This window comes from Barbus barbus, assembly GCF_936440315.1.
Source record: "Barbus barbus genome assembly, chromosome: 36".
Classification (NCBI taxonomy): domain Eukaryota; kingdom Metazoa; phylum Chordata; class Actinopteri; order Cypriniformes; family Cyprinidae; genus Barbus; species Barbus barbus.
Window position 1 is genome coordinate 26,972,646 of NC_136714.1, and position 15,393 is coordinate 26,988,038.

The 15,393-nt window shown below is 35.4% G+C and overlaps 2 protein-coding genes across 3 annotated transcripts in view; both read left to right on the forward strand.

The window, feature by feature from the left end:
- The window catches only part of LOC306856288 (programmed cell death 1 ligand 1-like), a 12,693-nt gene extending 10,861 nt beyond the window's left edge, over positions 1-1,832 (forward strand). For both annotated transcript variants that reach the window (XM_079395467.1, XM_079395466.1), the window contains one exon: positions 1-1,832. This exon is cut by the window's left edge and continues 49 nt beyond it. In XM_079395467.1, coding sequence (XP_079251593.1) covers positions 1-426 — 426 coding nt within the window. In that variant the 3' untranslated portion in view covers positions 427-1,832.
- Positions 1,833-6,725: 4,893 nt separating this feature from the next.
- LOC306855953 (uncharacterized protein) lies at positions 6,726-10,422 on the forward strand. The gene is made up of 2 exons (XM_079394928.1): positions 6,726-6,897; positions 9,129-10,422. Exons 1-2 carry the CDS (start codon positions 6,843-6,845, stop codon positions 9,860-9,862), a joined length of 789 nt encoding a protein of 262 aa, XP_079251054.1. The 5' UTR covers positions 6,726-6,842; the 3' UTR covers positions 9,863-10,422.
- The last annotated feature ends 4,971 nt before the right edge of the window (positions 10,423-15,393 follow it).

Sequence of the window (15,393 nt, forward strand, 5' to 3'; positions counted from 1 at the left end):
ACGATCCTTCTGCTTGGAGAACCAGGCTGTGGGAAAACCAGCGTAGCCCAAACCCTGTCATCCTGCTGGGCTGAGAGGACCACGACAGACCCCTTCAACATCCGCCGGCTCCATCTGGTTTTCCAGGTGGACTGTGGCCGAGCGAAAGGAGACTTTTTCCAGGTGATAAAATCCAGCGTTTCTTATGAAAAACCACTAGACGTGTCTGAGCTCAGAGAGACTCTTCTGGGCTCGACGGACTGTTTGCTCATCCTGGATGGATATCAAGAGGGAAACAAGGACCTGGATGAAACACTCCAATGGTTTCTAACAGAGCGGCAGACGTGCCGGGTGTTAGTCACATCACATCCTGGAAAATGTCCAGCTCTGGAGAAAAACGTCAGGACAATATTACAACTTACTCAGAAACCGGAAAAGTCTGGATAATGAAATTGGATACATTTCATATTTGCACAGACTGTGGTTTTGCAATTTCATGTTGCAAATTCAGCAATGCCCAGATGATGGATCTGCCTATTGTTTCTTGGGAATTTTTTTATAATCTGACTTTTGGTAAAGCAGAGATCTGGCAGGATATCAAACCATTTCGCAATACTTGAATTCAGTTGTATTTTTCAAAGACCAAGTACAGGAAAAGAGAAATGAGATCACGGTTATTAAGCAGACACACAAAAAAGATTTACAAACAAAAGAAATCACTAGTGATAATAACAAAGAAACTGCGAGCAACACATTCTTAAATGTGAAATTTTGAAGTAGAAAAACTGAAATGGCATTTTCTTGTGTACTTCTTATCGGACAATAATGCAGGAATAGCACGGGTCTAATGCATGCTTTCAGTGAAATATAGGTACAAACTAACCATGGCTACCGTTTTATCTGACAGATCATTAACTCTTTTAGATTTACTTCAAACTTTCTGTAACAACGATGCACTTTCGTTTTGTTTATCGATGTAAAATGTGATGATTTTGTTTAAAGAGCAAAAAAATGAAAGTGAAAACTTTAGTTTTGGTCATTTTAGACTCTTTCAGAATTGTTTGGGTTTTTTTGTTTGCATTTAAGCAGCTCATTTTGACATGTTTGATGGATGCACAAGCATTGCACAAGTCTTTTCATGCAGAGACAGAGTTGTTTCACTTTCATTTTGCTTTGAGTCTGAACAGGATTAACTTACATTTCTGAGAAAACACTCTGCACTCTTAACTGGCAGTGAGATAAAAAAGGAAGTACATGTTTCCCGCAAAGGGAAACCAACAAAAAGTCTATCTGGATCCACTTTGTCAGCTATCGCGCTTGTGCTTAACTTTATGAAAGCATTAAAGAAGAAACTAATTCTGGAGCTCAAACAGATGAAATGATTGCAAGGTTTAAAGCTTTGACAGATAACTGTCTATGAGAGGAAATTAAGTTACCAAAAATGAATCAGTAAATGTAATGAAAGTCTCCAACATACATGCATTACTTTAATCCTTTGATGCATGCAATGTTAAGCATGTTATGTTAAGTTTTTAAGTTTTGCATGAATATAATGCTTTTTCCTAAATGATGAGTTCCTCTCTGTGCACTGAAATAGCAGATAATAAATTAAAAAACACAGAGTGCTGGTCATGGGATTATAATAAAGGGTCAAAGGTCACTGCCCATGATGGTTTGGATGTTACATCACATCCAGAATAATTATAATTTGCGTTCACCATAGATGACACCAGCATCAGAGGGTTAGAGTGTAATTTCTGCCTGATCTGACTCTTAAAAATTACTTTTGTGTGTGTGTGCAACCCAATGCTGCACCAATAAAAGTCCTTTTTACATACATTATGTAACATTTCAATATGTTTTTGTATTCCTGTAATGGTGCCACATCCAGATCAAGTCTATTTCCTTATTATGAGCTGATCGCTCAAGATTTGTTTATTCATATAAAATAATATTTTGACTCTAATGAAACTTTTAGATGTTACCACTTGAAGAACATTTCAGTTACACGCCAATGCAGCCAAACTCTGTTTAGCAGGACAGAAGTGTGTGGGCACGGAGGGATTCCCCGTGTCTCCAAACCACTGATATTTCCTAATTCCTAATTCAACAAGAGTTAAAAAAACAAAGGAACCAATGGCGCTTTTGTTGTTCTTTCTGTTTTAAACTATGGTACTGAAACCACATATATGCAACGTTTGGGAGGGATAAACCCCTCCAAACTCCCGGTATTATTTTGTAAACTGAATAAAAATTTCAGGGGGCGTATTACAGATCTTATCTTATCTGTTTGGTAACCATGGTAATTTCAGTTAGGACCACATTTAGGACAAAAGCTATTACAGAACATCATTTCCTTAGTGTGTTATCTTATCTTAACTACAGATAGGAGAGGGGTATTACAGAAACCTCCTAACTTGACAAAAACTGTCTTAACTTTAGGACAACCCCACAGCTGTCCTAACTACAAAAATTATTTGAAAGCTAATGGAAAAAACACAACTGTGCTGTCTGACAATGTAACAACATTTATTAATAGTTGAAAATGAAGAACGAAGATGTTTAATGGTAGAAAGACTCTTGGTTATATTTTGATGACGAAACACTTATAAGTAATTACAGACTGTCACACAACATATTACAGTTAGCACAGGAACTGCAACCAGCATTATAGAGACCAGCAAAAGTGTCACGGAGCATTACTGCTTGTAGTGCAAGTGAATAATGCCTTACTTTTTTTTTTGCAAAAGCCGATTTTAGTAGCTTGTATTATTTTGTTTCCCTCATCAGCAGCTCGGGCAGTCTTGGTTGCTTGGTAACAGACCTGAGAGTGGATTGTCCAGCTTGATGATGCCATTTAAGATTTCCTAACTAGAGATAAGATACTATTTTGTAAGATAGGATAAGAATCCCAAATCAAGTTAAGATTTGCTTCTGTAATATGAATTTGCGAAAAATCCTAATTTAACATATATCTTAAATTAAGACCTAAGATAAGAAACTTTCTGTAATACGCCCCCAGGAGTACATTTGTCTAGATACAACTGTCAATTGCATTTAAAAAAAAATCACCCTCAGGTCATCCATCCGTTTCTTCATCGGTTTTGGAGAAATGTGTCATTGCATCAGTGTCTCAGCAATGGATGCTCTGCAGTGAATGGGTGCCGTCAGAATGAGAGTCACAATAATCCACACCAATCGTCCATCAGTTAACATCTGGAGAACCCAAAAGCTGCACGTTTAGAAACAAATGCATGATTAACATGATTTTATCTTTAAACCATCTCTTCTTGCTGACAAGTCCATAATGCAATATGCTTCCTCCAGTGAAAAAGTCCATCTGAGGACATCAAAATCCAGCCAAATATTTGTTCAGAACTGTTTTGTCTTGTAAACGGTGCTTGATCTGTGCAGATTTCTCTCCTGATTCAGATGAGGTGATTTAAAAGCAATATTATGGACAGAGAACTTGTGGATTATTGTGATGTTTTTATCAGCTGTTTAGACTCTCATTCTGACGGCACCCATTCACTGCAGAGCATCCATTGCTGAGCAATTGATGCAATGATACATTTCTCCAAATCTGTTCCCATGAAGAAATATACTCATTTACATCTTATAGCCTGAGGTTGAGGACATGTTAAGCCAATTTTATTTTCCAGTGAATATTCTTTTATAAGGTGAAGCTTTCACTTTCTTGTTCTGTTACTGAGTAAAATGATTCATTGTTGTTGATATATTTGCTGATAAGAATGTGCTATTTTTGCACCATTTCCTTCTTTCTTGTCTCTTCACATCTACACCTTAATTTAGTTTTTTTTTCTTCTTTACCACCAGTGTGTCACTATAATCAGATTTAACTAGAAGTGTGTTCCTCCTTCTAAGTGCTTGTTTTAGTCACAATATATAATATATCAGTCATTTTGTATTCAGTGTTATCCATAAATTCTTTAATCTGGAATTAGATTAAATTCCCCATCTGAAACAATGCACCAGATTCAGCCAACTGATTGTGCTGCTAACTTCCAGGTTTGTGTGTTAAAAGTGTGTAGTGGACAACACATAACCTCAGGCATGTTTACGGTCAGATGGGACTCAACGGTGCTTTCCAGCCGACTCATTTCTGACCTCTCTTAACCTCTGGTGGACATGATGAAAGGCAAGCGCTTTCAGCAGGGGGAATAAAACCACACATTTATAATTGTTTCTTTAAATATTTCGGGCTTTTAGAAAATTAACATTAAAAACAATTTTCACACTCGCACTAGTTAAATTTGTCCACTGGCCAACAGTGGACCGACATGCATCACATAAAAAGTCATTTTTACTTTTGAAAGTCATCAATATTTCTGGAGTATAGACTATATTATATTTATATTGTCATAATTTCACAATGAATCTCCAAATTATTGTATAACAACAGAAAGATGGTATATTTTAAATGTGTTTAATGGCATATTTTTACTAAGTAGCATATTATTAATGAAGGCCAGTACCATTGATACAAATACTGTTACTGATGTCTCTATCCCATAAATTATAAAAGCCATAAATTATAGGCATTCAACATTTAACAGGCTTTGATAAATATAACATAGGCTATAACAATCGTCACATAAACTATAAATTAAATCTAAATGAATCATTATTCAAGCCATGAAAGTTAACCAGCGAAGAGCAGTAAGTGATTTCTCTGCAGCAGGGTTCACTTTAAAAAACAGAGCTGTCTCTTTAAAAGCTGATGCACATGATGTGGATCTGATACACATCTGGGTTTACTCCCAGCTCTTATTTAGGATGTTTAACTTGTCTGTGTTTACAAGGTCACTCACTAAAAACGGGCATTTTGCATAACTGTGTGTCTTTGTCCCATGAAAGAGAACTTGTTCTTAATCCACTTCTTGGACTGAAAAATAATATCTGATCTTTCCTCTTTAGATATATTTTCAGTTGTCGGAGGTAAGCCAATATAAAAGCATTCACACAGCTGCCTAGTCATGCTTTGGTAAGAGCAAATGTTTCCCAGCAGAGTTCAATTTCTTTAAAAGAATCTCAAACATATTGTCTTTATGATAAAAATTGATATCCTGTTTATGAGAAGGGCACCCAACCCAACCCTTCTCATATAACCGCAGTCAAATATGGCCTTAAGAATAAAACAGCTATCCTCTGGATCAGTAAATAAGGAACAAGGAAACTGAACACAAATGCAATGTACAGGTGGAAACCTCTTCCTGATTCCTTTTGTCAGTGTATACCTCCTGTTTGCTTTTTACTTCCTGGTGACCTTTGAGACAGTTTTGGGAAACACTTCATTCTGTGTATTGTTCTGTAGTTCTATTCAGTGTTATAAAGTTCTCTTCAGTTCTCTTGTTCTGTTTAGCTATTCAGCAAAGTTTGTTTTGCATGTCGACTCAAGTACTGCAAAGAGGAAAAGAATGACAAGCTAAATTATGAAAAGTTCACAATGCATATTATTATTATTATTGTTATTAAAAATGTGGAATATAAGCATTTCGATCAGTTGTCTCAGACCTTTGTCTTTCCATTAAAAATGACTAATATCCTCCTTCTCTCCTGCAAGACCACTGGTCGGACTGGCTCTATGTTTCTCCTTACATTGTATAATCATTAACAGGTTTGCAAAGCAGGTGAGTCAGAGAAGGAAGTGAATAAACAACACGCAGAAGATTCTCCTAGACTCACATTAATGAGATTTTTTTATTCATTAAAATCATAGATGCACAAAATAATACAAAGAACACCTGCACTCTACAAAATATCTTAAATATAAGGTTAAACATTTAACCCAACTGTTGCTTGAAAACAACCCAGCATGTGCTCTGTCCAATATTCACCCAGCACTAGGTTGTATTTAACCCAGCATTTATTAGAGTGTGGGCCAATGATGTGATGCTATAATGTATCTTAAAATAAGAAAATCAATTCATACAGACAGTGACTTGAATATAAGCTACAAGTCTTCTGTGATGAATTAGTTTTCATTTTCCATGTTGCTGTAATTTAATACGTTAAATAGAATAAAGTGAAAGTGTGCCGCCATCTAGTGGTTAAAAGTGGCACCTACATCAGATAAAGACCCCATCCTCTTAGAGGGATCACCACTTTTTTATGTCATTTAATATTTTTCGAGCATTTTAAATGATATGTATTTCTACATTTTTTAAGAGCAATATAGATGTCTGTCATTAAACGTCCTTATATTTTCCATATTTACCACACGATGGTGCATCCATGCAGGTGTAACATCCTGTGAAAATATATTTATATAAATATATTTTCGACGTTTATTTTGAACATGCATGGCTCAGTGACGAGATTTATTGTATCCTAATATATATATTAAATGTTCACTTCCGTGATGAGCTTTTTTTCAGTATTATTTGTGGCTAGTGAAATAATAAAAAGCTGCTTTTGACGATTCATAAAGTTAACTATTCAGCATGTTAAACTGTTCAATTTCAAGTCAAACTAAATATAGTTAAAGTGAAATAGCAGCAGCTAAAGATAAATACAGAGTTAGAATTATTGCTTTGCATGCAATATTGTCATACTGTCAATACGCAGTCAACAATGATATAAAAGATGGGAACTGCAATAAAAATGAGGTGCCACTGCCAGTAATGTTAATGGAATAATAATTGCAGTGACTACCACGAAATATAAATGAAAGCCCACTTCATATTCCAGCCCATTAGATGGCAGAAATGTACTGTTGTTACAGTAGAAATCAAAGCAGAAGAAGAGTAACGCTGGACAACAGCTGTAAGTGCTGAGAAGAAATGAAGAAACAAGAGGATTTACTGCAGGAGAAACACCTGACATCTGCATGACATGAGAACATGAGTGACCCAGAAACCTGCAGAGTCCATGAAGATGATCCTGAGCAACAAACAGGTTAGTGTCTGTCTCTGATGACTGAGGAAGAACATTCAGATCACACACCTTCAGCAGATCTGAAGCATTATCTGACACATTTAAAAAGAAAAGATGACCCTCTAACATTATAGCATTCTCTTTTGACTTTCAAAATAAAAATAAATAAAATGAAAAAAGCCCCGAGCTCCAACACTAGCGTTCCCTATTCTATCTACTTGTTTTCTTTTTATTTATTATAAAATAGGCCTTGCTACGTGTACTGCATTAGGCTAACCAAGACTTGTCACAGTACTTGCTTTTGTTGATTTTGATTACTTCTTGTCCTCATTTGTAAGTCGCTTTGCATAAAAGCGTCTGCTAAATGACTAAATGTAAATATAAATTAAAAGAGTTGTAAAATAACCAACAATATAAGGCAATAGCTAAAAATAAACTGACAATGCGTCTAAATAATAATAATAATAATAAAAACGCTTGATGCTTAACACATAAAAAGATAACAAACCCCCTATCTGTTTTCTTTTTTTTTTTTAAACTTTGAATTTTTATGGTGATTGATAGAGATCATTTCAATTTCAATTTATTTATAAAGCACCACTAAGCACAACTACCGTTGACCAGTGTGCTGTACAAAGAAAGTAACCACAGACAGAATTAAAAACAAAGACAAGGTCACAAATGGCAAGACACAGGGCAGAGCAGATGCACATCACGAATAATAAGCCAGATCTAATAAAAACATTTTTAACCTGGATTTAAAAACGGATAGTGTAGGAGCGGTTCTGATTTCTGTGGGAATACTATTCCAAAGTCTCGGAGCAGCTACGGCGAATGCTCAATCACCCCTAGACTTGAGTCTGGTTCTAGGAACCACTAAGAGCCTTAAGTTGGCAGACCTAAGAGCTCTTGCAGGTTGATGATCTATTAAAAGATCCGAGAGTTAAGAGGGTGCTAGACCATTTAAATACTTAAAAACCAATAAAAGCACTTTAAAATTAATCCTGTAGCACACAGGTAACCAATGTAACGACTGAAGGATAGAGCTAATATGCTCACGCTTTCGGAGTCTAGCAGCCGCATTCTGGACCATCTGAAGGCACTTTAAGGAGGACTGACTGATCCCCAAATGAAGAGAGTTACAATAATCAAGCCTTGTGGTGATAAAAGCATGGATTGCTCTTTCAAAGTTTGTAAAAGAAAGAAAGGACTTCATTTTTACCAGGATTCACAACTGATAAAAGCTCGACTTCACAGGTTGTCCATCAAGCTTTAGGGGACTGTCCAACACCACACCCAAGTTTTTCACACATGGCTTTACATAAGGTGCCAGAACACCAAGATTTAGATTTGGTATACAGTGTGTATCTGAAGGGGTAAATACCACCATCTCTGTTTTACTCTCATTAAGACTTAAAACATTTAGAGACATCCATGCTTTAACATCCAAGAGGCAAGCGGCCACCGGGTCTAATCCATTCTTATGTTTCAAAGGAATATATATTTGCGTGTCATCTGTGTAACAATGATAGCATATACCATACTTCTCAAAGATACATCCGAGGGGAAGCATATACAAGGAAAATAACATGGGAGCTAGAGTAGAGCCTTGAGGGACCCCACAGGTCAAAGGTACAGAGGAAGAGTGAAATTTGCCAATAATAACTGAAAAACTTCTGTTTGTGAGATAAGACTGGAACCAATTTAAGGCTGAACCTCTAATGCCCACTACCTGTTCTAAGCGGGACAAAAGAGCATTGTGGTCTACAGTGTCAAAAGCAGCGCTCAAGTCTAACAGTACCAATGCTACAGAATCTCCAGAGTCGGTAGCTAAAAGAATGTTTTATAGTTTACCAAGAAACTTTGTAGTTGATGAAAAACCACTTTCTCTATCATTTTTGCTAAAAATGGAAAGTTAGAAATGGGTCTAAAATTAGATTCATCAGAGGAATCTAAATTAGGTCTCTTAAGTCTGGGTTGTACCGAGGCATATTTTAAATAATCCGGAACCACTAGGCATTTATTAATCAAATTTAAAAGTGTCGGACGCATTACAAGAAGAAGAGTTGACAAATAGTCTGATTTGGCCACTCTCACCGCCTTCTGATACTTAATAAGTGAATCCTTTAGATAGATAGATATTAGCTTGATTTCTGTGTCTTTCTGCTATGAAACTGTGGTATTACAGCATTTATTCTCATTTAATTGAATTGTGATTTTTCTTTTCCATATGTTTTAATATGTCATTTCAGATCTGTTGAAAGTTATTGAATTGGAGGATATACCTAATCATTACATAACCAGAGAAAAATCTTCACATGAAAGTAATTTGTCTCCAAAAAGTGCTCCAAGAGCAAGATCTACCCGTTTTCTCCCCTGCCCTCACTGTGAAAAGAGTTTCACTCGTAAAGGCGATCTGGACAGACACGTGCGAATCCACACGGGAGAAAAGCCCTTCACCTGCGTTGAGTGCGGGAAGAGCTTCACACTGGCAGACGGTCTCAGAAAACACCTGCTCTCTCACTCCGGAGTCAGATCCTTTCACTGCCATCAGTGTGGAAAGACCTTTATTTTGCCGTCGCACCTGAAAAGACACATGATCATTCATGCAGATTTCAAACCATACTTGTGTTCTCTCTGCGGAAAGAGATTTTCTCAGCTGGACTGTTTGAAAAAGCATCAGAACACACACAGCGGAACCAGATCTCACGTGTGCTTCGAGTGCGGGAACGCTTTTAATTCAGCCGACACTTTGAAACGGCACTGCAGGATTCACACCGGAGAGAAACCGTACTCCTGCTCCGAGTGCGGCAAGAGTTTCACTCAGTCCGGACACCTGAGACAACACGAGAGGGTTCATACGGGACAGAAGCCGTACTACTGCTCGCTTTGTGGAAGGAGTTTCAGCACATCAAGGAATCTACCGGCTCATATGAAAAAACATCGACCTGACACGTATCAAATAAACCAAGATGATGAAAACTGATGCAGTGAGATCTGAAAAATACTTTATTGCATTGAAATCACACAGGATTATTCTATATGTACTGAATGTCTGTAAACTAAGAGCATTACAAATTTACTCAGGCAACTGTTGCATGCATGGATGAAAATATATTATCACACTGATGAGTAAATAAGGTCAGTTTGGTTATTTTAGAGAGAGAGAAATATTTAATTTAGCTTTATTTTCACAAAGGGGAAAACCAACTTTTCAGTTCACACCCGTTATATGATCATATTTCCCTATTTTAAATGTATAAATTCATTAATTTAAATTAATAGGCCTAATACTTTATCATCGTAACAGAAGTCAAGCTTTCTTAAAGTTTTAGCAATATTTATTTATGGTTATATTATTGGAAGTCAGTCATTATTTTAACGATTTTGTTGTTTTGTTTTTGTGCATAAAGTAGAAAATTATTATCTGCATTGTTGTGTTGTGTTGTGAAGATATTTGCTGGTCAATATGAGTTTGTTATTGTCAGCGTAATATTTAACGCCATAAAAAAATGTCTCAAACTTTTTGTAAATAAACTATTTTTTAAAAAAAGTTAAAAAGTAAAAAAAAAATTATATAATCGTGTTTATTATTATTTATATAATATATTATTTTCTAATTATTCTGTATACAAAAATTACATTTAATTTGCATTTGGTACATACTTTTATTCAAAGCAGTATTATTTTATTCTCATTGAGACATTAAAGTTGTAGTTTTAATATTTTTAATTATTTTTCATATTTTATATTATCAATTTTCATATTTTCCATCTTTATTAATTTTTAAATTTGAGTATTTTTGTTGTGGTTTTCTCATTATTATTAGTTGTTTTTAATATGTATATGTAGTTTTGTTTTGAAACTGATTTGAATACAAGGCAAACGAAATAAAAATGAGAAACTTTGGCAACAAGCTGAAATAAAATGAGTTTATTTCTTTTTTATATTTCAGTTAATGTTTATTTTATTTCAAGCAATATTTTATTAATTTATCAGTTGTTTCTGTACCTGCGCTGTTTTTGTCCAGAGAGACTGAAACAGTCACGTGGTTTTCAGCTGACTGAGACGTCGAACGTCATAGATCACGTGTTCGTGGCTTCGAATCTTCGGTGTCGAATGTAAACATAAATTCTTTCGAATATTTTCAAAACGCGTTCGATGTCCGATGACCGAGACACGGAGACGCACGTTTGGGACAGGCCCTTAGATTAAATGCTGGAGAACATTCACCTCTCTCCAGCATGAGAAGAAGAAGCGTCCCAAACAGGACATCCTGCTGTAAAGATGGAGTTTATTAAAGAGGAGAATGAGAACATGAGTGATCCAGAACCCTGCAGAATTAAACAAGAAGATACCGAGGAACAAATAGGTTATTTTTGGCTCTTTATTAATGACTGCTGAGGAACATTAGCATCACAACCCTTCAGAAGACACACAAAAATATTTGTAGCTGTCAAATTATATAAATTTTGAATTAGTAATTGTTGTTATTATTATTAATAACTATTATTAGGGATAGAATATTATAATTATTGTATTATTATTATTATATAACATAATTTGACTACTAATATTAATAATAATGGTAATATTAATTGTATATATAATTTTATTAGTAGTAGTAATTCATTATTTTTTTATTGCTATTAATATTTTTAATATTTAATATTAATATAATTATTATTTTTTTTAAATATATACTTATATATTTTAATACCAAAAATGTTACATAAAATAAAATACAAAAACAGCAATGGTTTATCTGCCTATATATTTTGTTGTTATTATTATGTAAAGTATAATTTACCAGGTAATATTAGTAATAAAGAAGAATTGTACATAACATAATATTTGACAGTGTCTGGTGTTTTTGTAAATATGCATAGTTACATAATGCTCAAAAATGAATGGCCTTCTTGCCATTAAATGTTATTATTATATAATGTATAAATTAATATTATTAGTAAAGAAGAAGAATTATATGTAACATTATTATTATAACATATAATATTATTATTATAGGCGATTTTTTTGGCCTGATGCCAAACTTACTTGCTGGTCCACGGTTTTGGCATGAGTTTTTGTTGCATTTACACAGTTTGGACCAGCAGGCGTCACCAGCATGTGGTGTTTCGAGCGCTTCAAAACAGTGAATCATTTTTCGAAGCAATTGGTTCAATTGATTCGAAGCTTCGAAAAGATTCATTTGATGTCTTTGCTCGCGTCTGGTGGCTTCTGCGTCGTCTCGCGCATGACACGACGTTCTAAAAACGCGAGATTTTACGTGTTTGCTTTCCTCTGCCCAATTAAAGCTGGTTGATTGCAAACGAGTGTGAGCATCTGCTTCACAGCCGTTCATGAGAGTTTCAATGCTGAAGAAGAAACAAGCAGGAGAAGCTACTGACATACTATTGGAAAGATGGAGTTTGAGGAAGAACCCTCTAGAATTAAAGATGAAGATACAGAGGAACAAATAGGTTGGTGTTTTCCATCAGGAACATCAAGATGACAACTGGCATAAAATGTTTTAAAACCAAATACTAGGCTAATAGGCAGTAGTAACCTAGATTTGTGTTAAAATAAGGCTTAACCTGATTTCTACTTTTCTAATTTGTATTCCTTTTAGATTCAATGGAAGTAACTGAAGACGAACAACATCGGTTTATAAAAGCTCACCATTTCACAAATGATGGAAACATTGTTTCACAGACTGAAATGAACTTTGCATCAAAAAGTGCTCGCAAAACTGCTGAAAAAGGTTCTTTCATCTGCACCGAGTGTGGAAGAAGTTTCAATGATAAATCAAATCTAATGAGACACATGAGATTTCATGCTGGAGAAAAACCATTCGCATGCACTCAGTGTGGAAAGAGTTTCGTTCTGAAAGGAGGATTGAATCGGCACCTGCAAGTTCACACTGGAGAAAAACCATTCACGTGCACTCAATGTGGAAAAGGTTTCACATCCAAAAGCATTCTGAGGGATCATCTGCGCTCTCATGCTGGAGTGAGATCATTCAGCTGTGAGCAGTGTGATAAAACATTTGTCTTTGAAACCAACTTAAGAGAGCACCTTAAAATTCACACTGGTGTGAAGCCTTACGTTTGCGGTTTTTGTGGAAAGAGGTTTTCAGTACTGAAAAGCTTACAGTATCACCAGAGCATTCATACTGGAGTGAGACCTTACATGTGCTTTGACTGTGAGAAGACCTTTAGTTCGTTGAGCAACTTAAAAACACACCAGAGGATTCACACTAGAGAGAAACCTTTCAAGTGCTCACACTGTGGAAAGAGTTTCTCTCATTCACCAACCTTGAAAGATCATGAGAGAATTCACACTGGAGAAAAGCCATATCAGTGCTCTTCATGTGGGAAGAGATTCGCCCGCTCCTCAAATCTACTGACACATAAGAAAAAGCGCTGTCTGAGTGAGCAAAAGCATTTGTGAAACCATGGCAAGATCAGTCTATTAAATCTGTTAATGTTCAATAGTGTTAGAAACTCTTGCAGGTGAAAACATTGAAATCAGTCCAGTTTTGGCTTGGGGTAGTTTGTTCAATAGGTTTATTAAGAGTGATGCCATTTATTATTTATATAGCCAATAATGTTTTGTACTGATTTCTATCAGAAATAAAAGGCAGGAAAACTTAAATGTGTTAAATTAATAAATTTACTTTTGTTTACAAATGATCAAATGGTGTCATTAAATGACAGATGTCGTATTTTTGAACCAAAAACTACTAGATTTTTCAATTTAAACAAGATTAAAACTGAATGAAATGTCTGGTTCAGGGAATGCTGGTTATCTATAGTTGAAAAGTCCATGTTTAAGTTAGTTTTAAGCTTTTAACTTGACTTTTGGTCAATAATGATTAGGTAATGATGGGGAAGTCGTAGCCTAATGGTTAGAGAGTCGGACTTGTAATCAAAAGGTTGCGGGTTCGAGTCTCCGGCCGGCAGGGATTGTAGGTGGGGGGAGTGAATGTCCAGTGCTCTCTCCACCCTCAATACCACGACTGAGGTGCCCTTGAGCAAGACACCGAACCCCCAACTGCTCCCCGGGCACCACAGCATAAATGGCTGCCCACTGCTCCGGGTGTGTGTTCACGGTGTGTGTGTGTTCACTGCTGTGTGTGTGTGTGTGTGTGTGCACGTTGGATGGGTTAAATGCAGAGCACGAATTCCGAGTATGGGTCACCATACATGGCTGAATGTCACTTCACTTCACTTTTTTTTTTTTTTTCTTTTTTTTTATATAAAGAATTCTTACAGCACATTTATTTTTCTGAACAATTATTTAATTGTTTTATTTTGAAGCAGATTCTGTGTCTCATCTTCAGTAAAATTCTGTTTTCTAAAAAAAAAAAAAAAAGTGCGTAGCATAAATATGACGGCACCATTTTACTGTCAACCATGTCAGCTTACTAAGTTAATAGCATGGATCACAAAACTTCTTTAAATCTGGTGTTTCATTACCTTGTGAGTACATTTATGGAAAAATGTGCGGAGGCACAATTTAGGAAATGAGAAGCACCTAAAATCCAAAAATTTAATTTCCTCGTATTAAATGTCATGCTGATCTCTTCTGAATTTCTTCATGTTTTTAGATACAGCAGTAACTGATTGTTCTAGAATAGAACATAAATGCTGTTATATATGTATATGCTGTTTCATCTGACAAGCTTCAAATGATTTGTCTTGATCCAATGGCTTGGACCCTCTTTTTCTGCTCTCATATGCATTAAAAACTAATTTTAATTTCAGTTATGTTAAATTAAAACTAAAAAAATTATTTTGTGAAGTTTGAACGGTGATGAACGTGTGTATTTAATGATGACTTTTGTTTGAAGAAGTAATGCACCACATGGATTAACAAAGGTGAAAGTGTTAAGGTGAACATGTCTTTATCCTAAAAGTCATTATCACAGTATATAAAAAATCTAAAATCTAAAAAATCTGTGTGACACCTCCTGAAAATTATTTTCATTTTGCAACAGACTGCAAATAGCAATACATTTTAATAAATATTGTATCATCAAAAGGACGTTGCTAGCACCATACTATTTTTAATTTGAGACACACTAACAAAGAAATATTCTAGAGTCAGTTTTGTTAACAAAATACATTATTTTCAAACTCATCTGTTTACCTGTAAATTATTATGCAAAAGAGAACTGGAGTATTTAAGTTAAATGTTCATATCTGTGATCTGCAGACTATTCATTTGTCTTTATGATCCTTTGCCTAATGACTGCTTAAGAACATGAAGGTGAAAACTGATATAACCGTACATCTATAGTAGTGGATTCAGCAGTGAAGTATATTTTTGTATACTACTCATCCTTTTAATTACACAAATGTCTACAAATTGACAAAACTGATTCGAGATCAGGCTAAAACCATAGACGCTGGTCCAATGGTTCGCTGCTGTAGTGATGTGTCGTTCATGAACAAGTCGTTCAATTTGAATGAATCTTTTATATGACTCAGGATTCGTTCATTTCGTGTTGACCGC